The sequence below is a fragment of the Paralichthys olivaceus genome, chromosome 21 (genome assembly GCF_024713975.1).
Source record: "Paralichthys olivaceus isolate ysfri-2021 chromosome 21, ASM2471397v2, whole genome shotgun sequence".
Classification (NCBI taxonomy): domain Eukaryota; kingdom Metazoa; phylum Chordata; class Actinopteri; order Pleuronectiformes; family Paralichthyidae; genus Paralichthys; species Paralichthys olivaceus.
In genome coordinates, this window is record NC_091113.1 from 13,005,681 (window position 1) to 13,026,605 (window position 20,925).

Consider the following 20,925-nt stretch of genomic DNA (forward strand, 5'->3'; position numbering starts at 1 on the left):
TGTTCGCAATTTGGTGCAGCTCTAAATAAAAATCTGGATCCAGTGAATTTAAAATGTGGCTTCATAAGGAAACTGTGGCGCCAGGGCAGAGGAATTAGCTCTACGGTCTCACAGTGAGTTCTCAAGGAAACTTAACTAATGTGACTTGTGCTCAGTAAGATAATCAGTGGTGAGGATAATTTTGTAAATATTGGACACGGAATATTCGGCTAGAGTTGTGTATAGAAGCTGTAGAAGAAATACGTTTATAGGGAGATTTAACTGGTGTCACATTGAGGTGAAAGAGCAAAATGACTTAATTTTGAAGGAGCTCACTGCAGAGGTGGGAGCTGGAGGTGTGTGGGTGGGTGGGGATCTTCTCAGTGAATGAAGGGATAAGCTGAGTTTGTTTTGGATGGGGGGACAGACGGGGGGGAAGAGCTGCAGAGGGAGCACAGACCGTGAGAGAGTCAGCGGCCAGTGAGCGACCTGCAGCTGGACGGAGCCACGGCGCAACCATGGTGAGTCTGTGCTCGGTGTAAATGCTCAAAAGATATGATTTCAGAAATCTCATGTGTGATCGTCAGGGTATCAGATAACTCTTAGAGATCAAAAGTGAAAAACAACATGCTCAATTATCCACCATGGAGATGTGCTTTTGTTTTATGTTTACGCATTTTACCATCTAAAGACAGATCAGATATTAGATGTCTTATCCTTATCACACTGAACATGTTCTGGTTGTCATTAAGAGTGGAAATTGAAAACAAAAGGTCGGTGGTTGTCCAAAGTATTAACAGTATTGCAGGTTTTTGTCATTCCCACAACTTGAATCAGCACCTTCTTTGCACAAGACAATATCGGATGAAACAAAATACATTCAAACTACCAAACCTTTACATGTAATTTCTGCTACAAGCTCTCAGGGAGCAGTCCCCTCACCGTCCCTGGCCAGAGGACAAGCATTCTTTTTCAGAGGAAAATCATTCTGGCACAACACCGGCAGAGAAAGACACTGTGCGTCTTTGTGCGGCCGGCGCGGCAGCTCCTCTGCGGTCTGCACTGTTGATCCCCGGGGGGGAACGCACACAAACAGTCGGACCCAAGGAAATTCCTCCGTCTCTAGTTTCTCGGCCCCCTTTTCTGCACAGAAACAAAAAAAAATGGCATGCTGCTAAAATATCAATGGTTTTCATACACCAGCACACATCAGCTTGTTTTCTACCTTACAGCTGATTTTAAATGAACATGAATGAACGACTGAAATTCAGCAGAGGTTTCGATGCCGATTCCTGCAGCCACCGTTCTCTGACAGGATTTATTGCAGCAGGTTTTGTCCAGTCAACATTTTGGAAACTTCAGTGTGGAGCTGCAAAGCTTTTCATGTCCATTCCTGTGGATCAAGACTGTTGATCCGACATGGGAATGTGGTTTTAAGGCATTCCAGTGAAGACTACAGCAGCTCAGTCCGACCAAAATCACACTAATCCCCAGAAATACAGAAGGATGGAGATATTCTCAGTCAAACAGACATTTAGTAAGGAAATGTGAAAATATACACACCTTTCTCCAGCAGAGGTTATATGGTCAATGAATGGGAATGAACAGACCCTGTCATATCCTGGGCATCATTTAGCTTTAGAACATCACAGATTGAATCACAGGCTTGCAAACCAAGCTACAAACAAACTAACCTTAGAGAAGGTGATAGTAACTCTAAGGGAATAGTAACTGATAGTAACTCTAAGGGAAGATAAAGACTGCCAAGTGCCTTATCTGGCAATATTAAAGAAAGTGATAAAGATTTTCTGGATCTGCAAATGTAATTAGTTCTTTCTTGGCCCATCATTCCACAAAGTTATGGAAATCCGTCCAGTAGTTTTTGCATAATCCTGCTGACGAACCAACCAACAAGTAAGTAAGCAGTACATCTATTTGTTTAACAAAATCGAATTAGAACCGGTCGCTTGTTACTAACGGAAAAATCAACATTTCTATCCACTGTGTCACTGAGCCTCCTTGTATCACCTATGAATTGCCACCACATGAAACTGTCTGAATGAAGTCACTTCTGTTATTTCCCCTTCCAGACGCACTCCCATCTCTGTCCTGACACCCTTTGGGTCCCACTGCTCTGCCTGCTGCTCTTCTGCGTCCCTGCAGTACACACAGCTAAATGTCCACAGCAGTGTGTGTGTGACCAGATCCAGCTCACTGTGACCTGCATCAACAGGAACCTGACCCAAGTTCCTCCTAATGCTGATGAGGTTTCTGTTCTCACAAACACAACATTACCAGCAATATTACAGTATGTTTAGTTTCCATCTTCTTCCGTTTATGATGTAATTTCCTTTCTATGTAGATCACAGTCAAGTTAGATCTTCGAGGCAATGATATCCAGGAACTTCCAACTGGGGCTTTCAAACACACGCCCTACCTGACTCACCTGTCGCTGCAGCGCTGTAACATCCGCAGGGTGAAGGAGGGGGCTTTCCGCGGCCTCGGTCGCTTGGTTTTCCTCAACCTGGCCAACAACAATATTGAGATCCTCTACCAGGTGCTCACCCAAATGCAAATTATACTATATCTCCCAAAAAAGATTCATTTCAGCATCACATCAGCTGCTGTACTCACAACCATCCTTTGTTTCATCACTTTTTTTGCCTTTTTGCTCACAACTTTGACTGAATCAAGATAAAAACATTCCTCCTGTCTATGTTTCATGAGACCAGGAGTCGTTTGATGGTCTGTCATCGCTGAAGCAGCTTATGATTGACCGTAACCGTGTGGAAGAGATCCAGCCTGGAGCTTTCTCTCAGCTGGGATTCCTCAACCTGCTCTCCCTTACACACAATCAGCTGGTCTACATCCCCAACATGGCCTTCCAGGTGCAAGCACAGGGACACTCACAAGATGTATACAACATTTAAATATCTTGTTTTTGGGGCATTGAATAAATATCCATGCTCATCTCCTTCCAGGGCTTGCAGAACATCAAATGGCTGCGTCTCAGTCACAACTCTCTGAACTACCTGGACATTGAGGCCTTCGCTGGTCTGTTCACACTCACCCGTCTCAGTCTGGACCACAACGAGCTGCAGTTCTTTCCCACTGAGACCATGACTAGGTAGGCCACTTGGTAAGCTTCAGTTCAGACTTGGTCCTCATGTCTGACCTGAGAGATCCGATCACAAGCGGACAGCTCTAACTACAGAAGTGAACGCACCCAAGACACAATGAGGACACGTTCGAGACCTGATCTCCACCGCTTGACATCTAGTGGCATCTATTCGCAGCCATAGAGCTGTACAGAAATCTCATTATGATGTGAGGGAAGTATTCATGTAGGAGATATTAATATTTCCCTCAAACTGGAACTAGAGGAAAAGTCAGTAGGCTTTATCCTCTAGGGGCTGTGATTTATTCACAGAGATCCATCCAATAGTCTCAGGGTATTTAAATCTGGACTAGAGACATTCATCGTCATCCATGTGCACCTGCTTGGCTGAGAACTGAAGTTCATCTCACAGTTGTCTGCTGTTTGGGAAGGAGAGCCCATGCTCAACAGGTCTAATCCTGATCTCTCAGTTAAGATTTGAGAGAAAATGTTCAAACTATTTTCCACAATTCTCCCTTTTGCTATCCAGACTACCTGAGTTGACTCGTCTGGATCTGAGTTATAACCCTATGACGTACCTCGGGGAAGAGGCAGTGTCCATGGCCAAGCTTGCCCAATTGTTCCTTGACCACATGTCCCTGCAGGACATGGCAAACACAGCTATTTTGAAGTCGCCCAGCCTCACCCACCTGGACATCAGCTACAACCAGCTGCGTGTCATCCAGCCATTCTCTGAAGGTTCACCGAAGCTGGCACGCCTCAACATGGCTGGGAACCCCATTTATTGCAACTGCTACCTGCGTCCCCTCAGGTAGAGCTGACCTTTAACCGACAGCTTTCCGTCAACTATGTGGCACAAATCCCCACTCTGACATTTAGTTTCACTTCACTACAGAGAGTGGGCAATCCGTGGCAAGGTGAAGTTGATGGGGACATGTGGGGGACCAGCCCATCTCTCTGGAGAAAACCTGGAGGCCGTCTACCCTCCAGAGCTGCGGTGCCAGAGTCAGGAGGCCATGCTGAAGGCCGAGTTCGAGGAGGCAACCAGGATCGCACCACCGCCCACTGAAGAGCCACAGAACAAAGTCAAGTGTCCTGCCAACTGTGTCTGTGAGGTGAGTGAAGAAGATATGATTTGGGAAATTCAGGCCAAAACAGAACATTAAGAACAACTGTTAAACTTTTTGGGATCGTTTTTGCTATTTTGCTGTGATAAGAAGGTCAATACCTCTCTCATGTCTGCACTAGAGTGTGACTCAGCCCCTATTTTTCTTTCTGATTCCAGACAGAAACTTTTTTTTTTGTCAAAACCCAACCTGATGCAGTTAATGCAGGCTGCATGAGTTTGTGTTACTTTGTCCCTGACAAATTTCATTTCCTCCCACTATCCAAAAATGAAGCCAAAATATGAGATATAAATGCAGCCAACCTGCACATTTGCATCCAGTCTGCACAGTAATAATCGCAGGATGGACTCGCACCCGCAATGTCCAGCCGATACACACACTTTACCAATGGAGTCAGTCTCAGCTGTCAATCATGACATTTCACTGTTTTTAATAGCATCAAATAACTAATTAATTGGACAAATATTAGTGTGATAAGAACGACCTTAAAATGAGTAAAACCATATTTGAGAAAAAATAGTGTGAAGTGTTCTTTGACTTTTTAGTTTGGTCCGTGTCCCATCAACAGGAGCAGGTGGAATTTATGACCTTTACTGCAGCCAGCCATCAGGGGGTGAATGAGATGCTTTGGCTTCACTTTTGTGGAGCTGCCTTATTGTCCAAAATTAAAAGACAATTGAATTCCCTGAAATCAAATGACAAGCTTTGTCCCCTTCTGTCCTCTATATTCGTTACCGCCATGTTTTCAGGCTGAGACGCACCATTCTTCATGTGAAAATCGCAGTCACACCAAAGTTCCAAGGGGTTTCTCTCCCAACACACGCCTCCTCGACCTGCGTGGCAACCACTTCCACTACATCCCTAGCAACAGTTTCCCCGGTGTCGCCCAGGTTGTGTCCCTTCACCTGCAGCGCTGCAAGATTGTGGACGTGGAAAGCGGTGCTTTCAGTGGGATGAAGGGACTGATCTACTTGTACCTGTCAGAGAATGACCTCACTTCTCTCAGCCCCGATGCCTTTAAAGGTCTTAGAGAACAGCCCTCTGTCACATTATTCTGACTTGTACGTGTTAATGCTCACAATGACTTCCTGTTGTTTAAATTGACAGGTCTTCCTCAACTGACTTACCTTCACCTGGAGAAAAACCGCTTCACCAGCTTCCCCAAAGGAGCCTTCAAACTAGTGCCCAGCCTTCTAGCACTTCACTTGGAGAACAACGCCATCACCAAGCTGGAGTCAGGCATCTTAACTGGTGCAGAGGGTCTCAGAGCTCTCTACCTCACTGGGAATGCAATTGATCACATCTCGCCCAGAGCTTTGGACCAAGCAAGCGACCTTGATACGCTCCACCTAGGAGGAAACAAGCTGAAGGAGGTACCCTCCGAAGCTCTGAGCAAGACAGGGAACCTCAGAGACCTGAGGCTGTCTGGGAATTCAATCCGCTGGGTGGGTCCAAACACTTTTCGTCCTCTGGAGAGGTCACTGAAGGAGCTGTATCTGGATAACATGGGACTGGAGAAGGTGGGTGATCTTAGCTCATTGTTACTTCTGGGTTCTTTTTCATACGTCTTTAAACCCTTTTGTCTATTTCAAATTTCTGACGGGATCACTGTGACACTCCAGATGTCGCAGAACTCCCTGGCAGGCCTGGGCTCTGGGTTGAGAAGCCTCTTTCTGGAGGGAAACCAGCTGGAGGAGGTGCCTGACCTCCACCCTCTCACTTCTTTGGAGGTCATCAACCTGGCGGGCAATCCTCTGATGTGTGACTGCCCTCTGCTGCCACTACGCTTGTAAGACAACTTTAGAACACTGAGAATAGATGCAAATGACCAACAGGAGTTTCTCAAACCTGAACATTTTACCTTAGTTGTGTATGCAGCTCCTTAAAGAGCAAAGCATGTTTTGCATCTGCAATAATTATCTTGCACAGTTCTTAATATTTCAATTTTAAAGCTCGCTAATTACACATTATACCCAACAACATAAAAAGTGTGATTGCCAACACAAGTTACTAATCTGTTCTAGTGGGGGCCAGGTGTTTTCCTTTAATAACTTTCTTTTGGAAACATGAAGTCAAACCCTGAGCTTTGCATCCACGTGTGAGGCATTCCACCTTGTGTCTGGACATTTCTAATAATATAATTTTGCCTTTCCTCTTCATCTAGGTGGATTGAGAAAGTAAACCTGAAGGTACGAGCCACCTGTAGCAATCCCCCTGAGCTGAGGGGTCGCAGGGTCAAGGACGTCCATGCCTTCAAAGCCTGCCCCGGAGGAGAGAGCCTCCCCTCCATGCCTATAATCACCCTAAAGCCTGCTAAGGCACCCAAGGCAACCAAACCCAAGCCAATGCACCTCAGTGGCCTCAGGCACGTCAAGATGCTCAAAGCCAAACCCAAACATCACAAGAGTCCGAACACCAAACAAGCAGCAGCCAAGAAAACCAAGAACGTGGCTTGAACCCACAACCTTCGCCCGCCTTCCGTTCTTATTCTTTTGAGAACACAGCTTCAAATAACTGACCACAGACAAAGGTTTTGAGGCTAAACATTAGACTGAACTCACTTAAAAAGCTGTACTGGCTATTACACCTCCTATCAGTCAATGCATTAAACTTGTGCAGTATTTTTGATGCCTGATCAATGATGTTGTAAAGGGTTAAAAAGTGTTTTTCTTTATCCAGGGTTAAAGCATGCTTCAAACAATAGATCCACATCCCCAGTTTAGGTCATGCAGTTTTGACCAAAGGATTTCAGCTCCTCAGCTGCTTGGTTGGAAGTTTTAGCAGGAAGTGAACAAAGTGAAGGTCGTTATAACAGATGTTAGCACCCTGCTTTTCCATGATTAAAAACCAATACACTTTTTTGGCTCTTTGCTCGTTATCGTTAACCACTACATCACAACCTCAAGTCGCAGCTAAGGTCATTAAAGAAAAAGTCAAATCTTAAATGGAGTACAACGAATTTTTAAATCATAAATTGCATATTTACAAAATACAAACAGAAAAAATAAGGCATAACAAATATTTGTCAACATTATTACAGCCCAAAATGATGAAAGATCATTTTAGTCATATAACTTCAAAACATGAGACACGCATGGCATCTGTGTTTAGTGGAACCAACGTGGAGAGATAGAGGAAAACTGATTAGGATGGTACTTATGAACAGGATGCAGTCATTTTGAGGTATACGCTCCACTGTTGACATCTGATATTGGTTGCAATCATTGTTCGTTGACTTATTAAGAACAGCGTGGGTTTGTATAGTTTTGCAGTTGCTTGTTTTTACCTCTAAGTCCCGGAATTGTGGGACCTGTAGTAGTGGCGACCACCAGTAGTTGTCGCCAAATCAGCTAGGACAGAGGTCTTATCACTAACTAGCAGCTCTCGCTACTAATGTACATCTTGCTCTGAATACATCAGGCTGCTGTTTTCTGTCTTCTCTAGGGCCGGGCAATATGGCCGAACATTTCATCAAGATACATTTTTTCATATCTGTCAATATTATCACAATATCAAAATGATTTCTTTCACATTTAGAGTGATTCTTTTTTAAGGTTAAGGTTTTAATCTCTTTATGAGCAAACAGCAAAAATCTAAGGTAGATCAATAGTGAGTTCTACCTCCTGACTGTTTGCACCATCATTAGCCTCATAGCGATATATATATATTGGACTTTGTTATATTGCTATTGATGAAAATTATATTGCGATAAATATTGATATTGTTTTATCGCCATAGTCTCCTCTTGGTCTTTTTTTCACTGCCACATTGTCTTAATTGTCCATCATGTTGTCATCTTTGTGTCTCCATCTTTTCTACAAATTCCTCATCTCTCCATTCCTCCAGCCTGAACCGCTCCTTGCTCCAATATTTCTTCCATGGGAAGGTCATTTTCTTGGCTCTGCTCCTCTTGGTCTAGTGTTTGTCTTTCACTATCACTCTGCACCATGTTGCTTTCTCCAGTGAAACTCACGTCTATTGAGTCCAGCTCTTCAAGTGCATCTTTTTTTTTCTCTGTCATTTCACGTGCTTCCTTGTCCGAGCAGTTCTTCGCAGGCATGTCATGTTGTCCTGATGTACTCGGTTTCCCTCCCCCCTCCGGTTTGACAATGCCCTGAGAGACTTGTTGCGTTCTGCCTGGAGGATCAATAGGTGTCTCCATCTCCATTTCCACCTCCTCCACTTTCACCTGCACTGCAGAGACTAAAAAGACAGAATTAAGTCAGACCTTAACCAAAATTGTGTCATGAAGAATGGGAAAATTGAGCAGCATGTTCATGGGTTTGTCCACTTACTCTCCTGCTCCTCTGGTTCAGTCTTGGGTTGGATGAGAGGCATTCTGGGGGGAAGACTGAGGTCTAACAGCCCTGAGGGACTCTTATGGCCACTGACCTCAGACTGCTGAGCAACATCATCTTCAGCATGTTCATCAGAGAGCCTCTTCCTTCCATACTTCTTTCCTTTAGTAAGAAAAATGTGGAGGTGAAGGAGCGGTTTCTCACATTTCTTCATATGACAGAAAACATTGTTCATTTCTGAATCAAAACGTACTCCTCTTTCCGTAATAAAAGTGCTTGCATTTCTTGCTCCGTACCACCTCGTTTGTGATTAAATCAACTGGAAAACAGAATAAAAAACAAGTCACTATAATATATGTAACAAACACCTCTGCTGTACAGCACTGATCAGCATCCTCAGCAACTGAATTTAAGTTCAAACAACATGAAAATGAAAACACCTAGCTTAGGCGTGGACTGTAAATAAAGATGGACGACATGACTGCTGCCCAAAAAAGAAGCCAAAGCACCGTGATTGCCACCTGGTGGCGGACTGCGATATAGGTTATAAATCCAGTCTCCTTAATGTTATTTGATGGGACATAGATTAAAGGAGGGACCCTTAAGTTAAAACTTATTTTTCCAGTAAGTTTGGATTTGATTGGTTATTTGATGTTATAAAAATGGGGTGAAACGTAGTGATTGACAGCTAAGACCGTCTTGGTGGAGCTTGTGTATTTGCCGGAATTTGCTAAAGTGGCTTCATCCCATTTGCTACAGCACAAACGCTGGCTCCAAATACACGACACCAGCCTCTGGATCATGCAAAGGAAGTGGAGACGTGTTGTCCATCTATACATACAGTCTATGGACTTAGGCGGATCAACCCAGCTGACTGCACTGACACTCACTGTACATATTGAAACACAAAGGGCTTTACTATAAATATAGTTACTGAGTCCAGGAGGCGGCTGAAGCTGGTAGCCCATGAGCTCACACCAGCCCACAGGGTAGATGTCTGGGGACTGGTGGTCGACCCACTGGTCGAACTCATCCTCCCAACCGTCAAAATGTATGAGCAGCAGGCGACCCACACAGTGTTTAACTGTGGCCACACACACCAGGCGTGGCTCCATCAAGTCCACTGCCTCCAGCTTCATGTTGGCACTGAAACCGTGACCTGGATAGTCCTGGGAAAAGAAACTGCATGTTTGAATTCATAGACCTTAAGTATTTGGGTGTATACTTTTATCAATAACCTCTCTTTTTCCAATAGTTTCAAGCATATAGCAAACAAAGTGTAAGTGTCGCAAAACAGAGAGCACAACTTCAAAAGATGCTCCAGGTTTGGACTTCCTGTCTTACAGCGTTAAACAGTCGTGCCGGTGCAGCTTTAGCGTTGGTCTCTTTCAGGTATTTTTCCCAGGTGAATGTCTGTGAGTCATAACCTGACAGGAAACAAAGACATCTTCCATGAGCACAGACCAACACCAAAAGAACCCAGGACACATGTTTCAGAGACAAAGTGTGAGCTCCATAACTTCATGAAGCACCATGTGTGTGGACATGCATCACATGGGTTTGTATATATTTACCTTGAGGCACGGTGAGAGGGAGGTGGTTCTTATTACAGAAGTCTACAGGCATGATAGCGTGAGAGGACGCGTGGTAACAAAACCAGTCAGAGCTGTTGTCTGACAATGGGCCATCAACACCAACCATCAGGAAACCATCTAACAGCACCTGGAGAAGTGAATGTGGGCAGAGTTAGAGAGACAGAGGTAACAGACATAAAAAAAAAATGTAGAGACAACAGTGTAGGAGTTCAGATTTTTACTGTGGTTGAAATGTAATTTAGTCCATAACTGTTCAAGGAGAACCAGAAAATTGTCTTGCCTTGCGTACAGTGGCCACACAGATGTTTCCCAGATTCAGAGGATCAATGGCCTCTAGCTTCATTCCTTCTTCAAAGAAACTTCCCTCCATGTAGACGATCCTGGGCTGCAGATCATACAGTGGACAACATGAAGTAACACTACAAAGCCTGCAGAGCTGGCAAGTGCTGGATCATCCCGGAGAAATTCAATATCACCAATTTGGTCCAGTTTGATTTTTCTTACCTTTTTAAAGAGCAGGAATGTGTAGTCTGAGTTAAGCCTTAAACCACCAATAGAACTTGCTATAAAAGAGAAGGAAAGACTTTATATTTATTTAATATAAGAAACTGTACATGTTAAAATCTTAATTTCGAGCTTTAGCTAGAATATTCCTTCCACTGCCTGGGAGCAGGATCTAATAGTAGCTCTAGTTTCATTCCTTTTGAGAATTTCATGATAATTTCTGAATATTTTAATGATGAGCTACTGAACTACTTTGTATGTTATCATGGGATAAATGCAACTGAATCACACCTTATCTCAAAGACATTGTGGTAAGAACAAAAGTAAAGTCTACTGAGAGGCCACTGGATTGAGATTATTTTGGCTGGCCACTTTCTGCTTTTGCATTTTAATAACAGATTGGAGTCAAATACAGAGTTATCACCACCAACTGGGGGGAGGAAGAATTAAACTATTCTAACAATTCTTTCAATTATTAGTGTGTATCTCTTCTGTTCAGTGTTTATTGTATTTCCAAAGCTGCTTTCAGACATGCACTAAAGTCCCGACATTTTCCTGCCTGATTTCAGTCACATGTATTGATAAATGAAATCCTAGACTTACTACGTGACTTTATGTCATGACCCACTTTGCTGGACCAGCCCAACGGGTGAAGGAGAGGACTCCACATGTGGCACCAGAAATCAGCAACGACATTGGACGGGGCGTCACTTTGGTCTGCGTACACCAACCGCAGACGGCCACCGATTATGGAGTCTATGGCGGCCACGCGGGTTTGGCTCACGTGTTTGGGGTCCACCACCTCCACGCGCATGCCTAACTTAAAAGAGGTCTTCATGCTCTCTGACAGCTGGGAGAAAAAGCATAAGAAGAGTGATAACGGGACAGAGATGTTTTTAAGGAAGGCACAATTCTTCACTCTTCACATATACTGTATAACAACAGTGCCAGAATAACAAAGCACATAGTTTTACCTTTGTGTAGAAATCAACAGGTAAAGTGTTGGTGCCCACCAACTTTTTCATCAGATATTCTTTCCAATCTGAAATGTTCTGCTTAACATCTATGGACACACACATGAGAAGATATTTTATATAATACACTTGACGACACATTTTAATAACTTCTCCCGTCCTTTGTCCTTCATATTTTTTAAAACAACACTATTGTACTTTTGTACCTTAAAATAGCAGATTCCAAATGTGTTTGATGGACTGACTTGGAATACTCAGAATGTTTCCCGTTTCATTCCCACTCCTCACCCTGACCCTCTCCTTGCTCTGTGCAACTTTGTACAATCTCCTGTGAGAAGTGATACTGACTGATAGCCACAGCCTAAATTGCCAGAATCAGTCCCAACAAGTTCAAGAGTAATATTGAACTGTAGATCAGTAAGAAAGACTAAAGAATAAGACTCTAAAAGAAGTAATTAAAAATCTGTATTTATCTCCACTATTCAGCGAGGTCATATCATTGAATTTCATTCCAATTTCATTTTATTATTCTATGCAGTTCAATCTATTTTACTTTATTATTTTCTCCTTTCAACTTCCTATACATTTTTGATACAGATTTATCCTTTTAATTTCTTTTAACTTTTAATCTTTTTTTAAATCTCTTTTAAACTACTTTAAATCTTTTATTTGATTGAAAATGGTTTAATTTGTCACTGTGTTGTTTTTTGAATGTTCCTGTACAGCACCTTGAATCTATCTCTGTGTATAAAAGGTGCTATATACATAAAACTGACTTGCCTTTTAAAATAGGAAGAATTCCAAACATGGTTTGTTGCATTTGTTACAGCTCTTCTGGTTCAGGAAGCTTGGGATCATGGGTAATATCCACCGCTCAATTGTGTTTCAGTTCAGAGAGCGGGACTACGCCGTCAGAGATTGATGGGCTTTATTTAGTCTTTTCATGAAAACCACTTATATGCTTGGACACGGGGTTCAACAGAATTGATTACCACATGTGGCTGCAGAGGGCGCTGTTGCACAGTAATCCCTAATGGCCCACTGTGTGTATGGATGTCCAAGGCAAAAAAACACTAAAAAACTTTGGAAAAGAGAAGCCCTGGTCCCTATGGCTTACAGGGATTTCTCTAATATGCATTTGGACTTTTTTTTTAAACTCTGACCATATTTACGATGACAATACAACACTGTAATATTATATTTACCTCTGGAAATAAGAACAAAAAGCATAATAGGTCCCCGTTAAGTGTTATACCAAGCAGAGCGGTAGGTTCTGTGTTGATATGGCAGTGCGGGTCAGATTTGAGTGAATCCTTACCTTGAGGTGGCACCAGCAGCTTGCTCGTCATGGCGCACCACCCAATTGGCTTCAGCTCGCCTGAAACGAGGCTACACCAGAAATCATGGCTGCTGTCGTGCTCAAAGCCTTCGTATCTCAACAGAGCTTTGTATCCTGAAGGGGTGGAAGAGGAGGAGTACGATTACACTTACCATTATAGAGATTATTTTAAAGAATGGTTGAATGGTGTGATGGCCTGTTGAAATAACTGATGTACACACCTGCAATCTGGATAACAGTAGCGATCCAGTAGACTTTACTGGGCAGGACAGCGTTGCTGTTCAGAACTTCCACCTTCATCCCTAAGATGACGTCGTCCCACTGGGCACAGAGTGGAACCTGCAGAGCAGACGGGCGGATATTTCATCACAGATCATCAACGTTTCACACGCTGCACATTCACTATTTTACAGGAATTTTATCCTCAGCAACACAAACAACTTATTTCTTATGTTTAATCGATTCTTTTGGAAGTGCAGGGGATTTAATACAAAATCAGGTGTCAGCCACATTAACCTCCTCCCATAGGTGCATGTGAATCCTATAATGTTACCGGCTCCAAATCGTATGTGGAACTATACATTGTTAAAATAATGAAACAAATCTGCCTCACATTCAGGAACTTTGTTTTTTTACAAAGTTTTTTATTTTATTTAACAGTCTCCACTCCTGCTGAAAATGATATTTAGTAGAAAACAATTAATAATAATTTGCCTCGGTGTATGAGGGTGATATATAAATCAAATTAGAACTATATTTGATACTTGGATAGAAATAAAGTCATTTATTCAGCATGTTGTACATTATGTAAACCACCAATATTAGAGACAAAAGCCTGAACAATTCTCATCTGTGAGTAAAGTGAATAGTTTGTGCAGAGGACTCACATGTCTGAAGCAGGAGACCGACGCAGCCAGGGATGTTTCCTTCTCCAAGTAGTTGCCCCAATCAAAACCTGATGGTCCATTGTGGAAAGAGAAGATGAATCATACAAGTGAAGCAACATTTTTTCTAATCTAATCAAAAGCTGCAGTCAAGTCTGACAGGAACACAACTGATGTGTGTTCTGACTAACTTCCCTAACCTCCACTGGTGGTCAACCACATCTGCTGGTGACCGCAATGTATCATAAATCTACTTAAGAGGAAGTTGTATAAGGGATTTTCACCATCTTGTCCTATTTTTTTAATGTGAATATGAAAATGAAAAAGAATCCTTGTTTTGCATGCCTGTGTGTGTGTGTGTGTGTGTGTGAGAGAGATATGTTACCAGTCGGTCCTGTCGGGGTTGAAGGGACTTTGCTTGCCTTTCTTAGCACAGTAGCTTTTTTGGAGGGGGGCTTACCCTGGAGAGGAGCACAAAAAGAAAACAAAGAAAATTGTAAGTTGTCTTGTTGTGTCCACTCATCAACTGAAACAATCAGTGCCAACAGCCATCAGACTATTGTTTTCAAAGAATCTTTACACTATGGAGGATTGTTTAAGTCCAGATACAATAACTGTGATCCAGAGTGAAATCTTTTAGGAATCTGATCAATTGTTTTAAACTCTAGATAAATAAACATTAGAAAGGCAATGAAGCCACCCGTGGTAAGAAGATTCCTACACACAATGCTTTGACTGGTTCTCAATTCATTGTTGGAAATCATTATTAAAAGAGTAAAAATGGCAAAACAGATGGAACTTTTGTCAGAGATCGAACTCCTATATATAACAACAGAATATACAGTCATACACTCCCAGTCTTAACAGCAAGTGACAACAGACACACTCCTGAGCTTATATGTATTGGTTATTTTCATTAAGAACTAAGACAATGGGTAAAATAAAAAAACAAAGCAAGACAGGATGATCATAAACAAAACATGTTACATTTAAAGACATGTCATTTTCTGTGTTTACTTTTACAAACTGAACACAGCTCAGTTCAAAACCTTCAACAAATTAAAAACTGTGGCTGCAAGTTGCCACAACCGGACTCGTGAAAAACCTCCGTGATCAAACCGTGCAACGCGCTCACCAGGTGATCCAGGTTCATGGCACCACGTGGAGCGGAGTCACCTGTGTCTGAGACATGCAGGCGCCTGGACGCGGTGGGGACGGCGGCGATCTTGAGCAGCCTGGCCCGTCGGCTGGTCCGATCCACGGTGTCGTGGTAGTCGTCGGGGTCGAAGTGGGCCTGGCACACGTGCATCTTGACGAGGGCGTGCAGCGGGGTGCTCACGTCCATGTGGAGGGCAGACAGCCACAGCTCCAGCCTCCTCGGGTCGCCGAGGGGGAAGCAGTGGAAGACTAGGCCGGGTCGCTTCGTGTTCCCGCAGGAATCCACGCAACACCTGAGAACCATCGCGGCGGGTTGGGGTCCACAAGAGGTTCAAGTAAATGAGCGCAGGGATCCACAGGTGATGGGGTTTCAAGTCAGGCGCGCTCCATCGCTTCTTATAGTCTGAACGTAAACCAATACCTGCGAAATACTGCCCCCACGTGTCCGGAACTACAAATTGCGTTTATACAAAGCTAGATGACATTATGGCCTCCAAAACATGTCTTCTAAAAAACGTTTGTGGAAATTATATTAATAATAATCTAAAACAGCTGTTTGCTTACACACACTATATATAATATATATTCATAGTTCTTTTTCTGTGAATATGAATTTCTATGAATTCTTTTTTTTACCTTATAACACTTAAATAGATTTTGTTTGACCTTCATTTGGGCACACAGCCATGGAAGTGGAGATATTAGATAAATTCGACTCGAAAAGGCATCATTCACATTGTGTTTTTAGCCTAAATCTCCTCCGATATTCTCGTCTTGAGCTGCGTTCACGTTTGCTGGTTCCAGTAGAGACGTTTAGGCTTAAAACATGGTTTTTCAAGTTGAATTTGAATGCCAGGGCTTACGGACACCTGGATGACATCACAGGAACTGTATGGAGGCATTTTATTTGATGCTATAAAAACTTGAAAAGTTGTGCTTGACAGCAGAGACTGACTTGTGATTGCTCCAGCCTGTGTTTTGACAGGTCTTCACTAACACAGCTTCATTCCCTGATCGCTACTGTGCAGACACTGGCTCCAAATGGGCAAGATGGCAGCATTTTCACCAGAGATATTTTAGCGTTGTTTCTGTATGCGCCATAACAATGTACATCTTCAACTACAGCTCAAACATCCAGTCAGTGATACAAAAAAGCTTGTTGATCGTTAAATAGTTGGAGTTCTTTTCCAGTTCCAGCCTCTATGTCTTCAGCTCTTTGTCTTATGTTACAATCCACAAGATGTCTTTGCAAAAGCAGCAGATATTCTCTGCACATTCTTGAATAAAAACACTGCTTTTGTATTTAGAAAATGCCACAAACAGAACATATTGACAAACAAGTTTATTCTGTGGGCAGCTTTTCCTCACCTTCAGACGTGCCAGTATCGAAGACTTCTTGGAGTTTGATGAATAAGAGCGTGAACAGGATATACTGCAGAAACGCTTGCTCTTCGAGAAGAAGGCGCTAAAGGTGCCGGGGATGCCACACATCTCACACACAACTGTAAAGGTAAACAGATATTGTATTAAACATTAACTAACTTAATTAACAGCTCCTCGAGAATACTATGAACCCAACAGATTTTCAGTTGGTCAGTAGTGTTTGTTTGCCTGTTGTAATCTATATATCGAACAATATGTCTGTGTTGGAAAATGTTTGATTCCCTAGTCTGTGTCACCCATTAGAGCGCGACTGAAGACTCAGAAGAGCAAATTACATTACCAGACATAAAAATTACAATTTGTGTTACGAAACCCTTTTTTTGCACCTCACCTGGTCGGTCGTCTCCGCTTTGGTCTCCTGGCTTCATCGCTCCTCCTGTCAGATTTCCTTTGTCACCTCCTTCACCAGCATCGTTAGACCTGGGAGCTAATTCATTGTGTTCGGCCTGTGAAGACAGAAACAAAGGGGTTTATAGTGAGCATGAAAGTGACAGATTTTAGATCAACTCTTAGAGGAAGGAACTCCCTTTGCCTGCAGTGACCTTTACTGCTCCACATTAATAATTACTCACACTTATTTTGTGCTCTCGTGGCTCAGCTGTAATGCCTTTGCGTTGGATAGCAGGCAGGCATTTACCACACCCAGCTCCACTGCAGGAGGAACAGAGTGGACGTACAAACACTGTAGGAGCAGCTCCCAGCTTCAGCTTGAGAGTCCCGGTGGCAGGTCTGGGCTCAAAGTACTCCTTGCCAAAATGCTGACTGCAGAGGTGAGAGTTGGGTGTGGCGACCCACTTGGAGCGGGTGCGCTGGACCTGTTTCTCCCATTTGCGAAACTCCTCAGAGTCCTTGGGGAATTTAAACAAGGTCACACCATCTTCCGCAGTTTTGCCACATCCATAGGCCACACAGTGATAGGGCATATTGTCTCGTGGTAGACAGGACTGTCAATGAAACCGAGTCCAAAGCAGGACATACAGTCGGTGCATCCTTACTCGTCTTGAACTGAACGTTGTCGTACGAGGTCTGTAGAGGAAAGTAGAAATAAGGTTATTTTTTGTTAATGCTACGGCAATTCGATCTGTTAAAATCTTTTTCTTTCTCATGTTTGATTTCTTTTGATCAATGATCGCTTGACATTTAAACTGTTTTTGTTTTCTTAAATAGTTTTCATCATTTTCTCTTGTAAAGCACTTTCTAACTTTGTTTGAAAAGTGCTATGTAAATAAACTGTATTAATATTATTGATAATTCATATGATTCTGTACTATAACATAACAGCTGGTCAAAAGGGACAAGTAGAGCTGAATGAAATCGATACTTTTTTTTACTAAATGTTACATTACACTTACGTAATGCATTCATTTCTACTTGAGTGAAATTATGAGTGAATAGAGGTGCTCCCTTGCTTGACTATCGTATTCACAAATTTTGCATTGTATGTGTTATATCTGAAATAACCTTTACAAAAACATTCAATAATTTTTACTGAGCTGATTGGTTACAAATACCGATGGGGTCAATAATCAGCTAAAATACCATTTTCTATTCTATCTATCTATTATAGATTATCAATAATTATCACAAAGGTTAAATATATATTGATATAAAGCTCATGCATTGTACAGTGAGTGGGTGTTATTATTGAACTACTATTACTGTTATTAACATTATTGAACTACCTCAGATTTACAAAATGTTTTGATGTTTATCGAGTGTCATTCTCTGCTCATAAATAGGATCATTAATACATAGTTAACCTAATAAAACCTTGACTCACGGGTAAAATCAGTGTTTAAAAGAAATAATAATGTGACATTCATTCAACTATTATTAAATTCATATATTTTCAAATCGATAACAATGTGGGTCATTTCGTCCAGCCCTAATATCTTATGTGTGCAAGTGAATACAGATTGAAAGGTAGTTACCAGGTCTGACATACGCAATAACTATATAACAATAACTAACACTTCAATGTACAATCAGGGTTATAAGCAAACAGCGCAAGAACAAAACATAAACACGAGTGTGATTAGCTCTCATGCTACTAACGTGCGTGTAAGCTAATGGTGCTAATAGCAAGTTTGTCCAGATGTGAAGCAGCGGTTCGGTCGACGTGACTTCAAGTGGCCACTCACAGAAGCTCTTAATATGGAAACACTCGTTAAAGGGTTTTACAAAGTGACCAAACAACCTGCGGAGGAGATGTGCAGCTGAATCTTCGAAGCCGCCCGGTGTCGAAGCGTCGCCATCCTCTGACATCACCGTCTTTTACGCGCAGAGAATTGTGGGAGATGATGTTTTGAGCAGGATTGTAGAGGGAAGGCCGGTCACAAAGCAAATGTACACGTGTTGAGGTGTTGAGGTGTTAATTTACTTTACTTTAACAACAATAAAAGCAGTAGTTAGTAAAGTAGTAAATGAAGGTTTTAATAAATAATAAATATTAGCTTTTTGTTGTCTTAATATCACTTAGAGACAGTGAGTCTGCAGTGTCCAATCTCATCCGACTCTACACTGTCAGCTCTGTAACACCAGACGACATGACTGCTCCCCAAAAGTGAAGCATATGTGTCGATCGTCACCGGGTGGCTGGCTGAAGTACAGGTCACAAACCCCACCTCCTCCATGTTAATGTGTGGGATATGGACAACTAAAACTAAAAGGTCAAAGTGCACACCAAATCAATGTTTCTGTCATTTAATGCAATTCTTTCAATCTGTTGTATGTTCAAGTGTTCATTTTCCCAGGAAGTTTGGTTTTAAGTGGTTGACGGCTAATCACCGTCATGATTGACAGCAGAGACTGACTGATAATTGGTCAAGCACATGCATGGCAAGCTAAGAAAGCAGTACGATCACCAAATAATGTGTGCTCAAATCTTTTTTCTGGCCTGCTTTATCATCATGCATCCTTCTATGGGGGAGCAGTGCAATATTAACATACCTCAAACATCTGTACAACTGTTTTCAGGTGATTATACTTCAATGAAAACATAATTATGAACAATCCTTTTCTGCAGATGGATCCACTACACCCTCCACACTGGACTTGCATCGTATGCCACACCTGAGGAGGCGATAGATCTCCTCACACGAACCAGAGAGATGCTAGCAGAATCCAACCTGTGACTGCACAAAGTGGCATCAAACAGTAGTCAGGTGATGGAAGCCTTTCCAACAGAGGACCGTGCAAAGGATCTGAAGGATTTGGACCTTAGAGTGGATCCTCTCCCTCTTCAGAGGAGCCTGGGGCTTTCCTGGAACTTAGAAACTGACAGCTTTACTTACCTGGTGTCTTGTGAAGAGAAGCCATTCACACAAAGAGGTCTTGTCAACAGTCAACAGCTTATATGACCCCTTAGGCTTTGTATCTCCTATAATAATACAAGAAAAGGCACTAGTCTGAGAACTGTCATCGGAACAGAGTGAGTGGGATTCTCCTCTTCCCTCAAAAAAGGAGACAGAGTGGAACCATGGAAGGACTCTTTGAATGCTCTTGAAGACCTGCACATACAGAGATGCTACATTCCAGTCTCACTGTCTCTAACACAAAGAAAAGAGCTGTGCATCTTTTCAGATACCTCCACAGTAGCTATAGGGGCTGTGACCTACTTGAGAGCTATTGACTCCGAGGGAAGGTATCATTTTGGATTTGTCATGGGGAAGTCAAAATTGGCCCCTCGTACTGCCCACACCATTCCACGTCTGGAGCTCGGTGCAGCTGTGCTGGCTGTTGAACTATATGAACTGATCAGAGATGAGATCGACATTGAGGTGGACGGTGTTAAGTTTTACACAGACAGTAGGATTGTGCTTGGGTATGTACACAACTCCACAAGAAGGTTCTACATATACGTTTCCAACTGGGTAATTCGGATTAGAGGATCCACACACCCCGACTAGCGGTACTATGTGCCAACAGACCTGAACCCTGCGGACCATGCAACCAGGTTTTTACCAGCAGCCAAACTTCAACACAGCAACTGGTTCTTGGGCCCAGCTTTCCTGTATTGTGACAAAGCATTAGAGGCACCTGCAACCAATCTCTTCACCCTCATGAATCCTGAAGCTGATGATGAGATTCGTCCTGAGGTTACTACTCTAGCAACCAAAGCATCAGAGTCCCAGCTGGCCCCACACTTTGAGCGATGCTCGAGCTGGAGAACACTCTATCGAACCATAGCCAGACTCATTCATGTTGCAGCATTCTTCATAAGAAAGACAGACAGTGGAGAAAAGAAAGGATGGAAATGTTTCAAAGAAAGAGTCCTGATCATTCATTCTGTCCAACACCAAGCCTTCAAGGAGGAATTTAAATGTCTTGAAGGTAGACAGACATGTATGAAGCAAAACACTCTTAAGAAGCTTAATCCATTTGTGGATAAAGATGGTTGCTTCGTGTCGGGGGTCGTCTTTCTAATGCTGACCTGTCGGAAGAAGAAAAGCACTGATTATTCCACATACCCATTACATTACCACACTACTTGTGAGATACTTCCAT

General features: G+C 42.6%; 2 protein-coding genes across 6 annotated transcripts; one reads left to right on the plus strand and one right to left on the minus strand.

Annotated features, from left to right (window-relative positions):
• The first annotated feature begins 393 nt into the window (after positions 1–393).
• chadlb (chondroadherin-like b) lies at positions 394–8,808 on the plus strand. The gene is made up of 11 exons (XM_020082902.2): positions 394–500; positions 2,070–2,246; positions 2,342–2,536; positions 2,712–2,867; positions 2,961–3,106; positions 3,627–3,908; positions 3,993–4,212; positions 4,974–5,247; positions 5,332–5,744; positions 5,847–6,013; positions 6,389–8,808. The coding sequence occupies exons 1-11, from the start codon at positions 498–500 to the stop codon at positions 6,678–6,680; spliced, it is 2,325 nt and encodes a 774-aa protein (XP_019938461.2). The 5' UTR covers positions 394–497; the 3' UTR covers positions 6,681–8,808.
• On the minus strand, positions 7,170–19,509 carry l3mbtl2 (L3MBTL histone methyl-lysine binding protein 2). Of its 5 annotated transcripts, none has more exons than XM_069517043.1 (18): positions 19,492–19,509; positions 16,992–17,445; positions 16,751–16,865; positions 16,345–16,478; positions 14,204–14,279; positions 13,822–13,889; positions 13,156–13,273; positions 12,914–13,048; positions 11,596–11,684; positions 11,225–11,471; positions 10,622–10,680; positions 10,398–10,502; positions 10,097–10,244; positions 9,867–9,949; positions 9,442–9,691; positions 8,776–8,841; positions 8,520–8,684; positions 7,170–8,427 (listed from the first exon to the last, which is right to left on the minus strand). In XM_069517043.1, exons 2-18 carry the CDS (start codon positions 17,340–17,342, stop codon positions 8,051–8,053), a joined length of 2,586 nt encoding a protein of 861 aa, XP_069373144.1. In that variant the 5' UTR covers positions 17,343–17,445; positions 19,492–19,509; the 3' UTR covers positions 7,170–8,050. The 5 variants fall into 5 exon arrangements, with proteins under 5 accessions (XP_069373144.1, XP_019938458.2, XP_069373143.1 ...); XM_020082899.2 differs by lacking the exon at positions 19,492–19,509 and adding an exon at positions 18,617–18,725 and having other exon boundaries at positions 9,457–9,691; XM_069517042.1 differs by lacking the exon at positions 19,492–19,509 and adding an exon at positions 18,617–18,725.
• Positions 19,510–20,925: the final 1,416 nt, after the last annotated feature.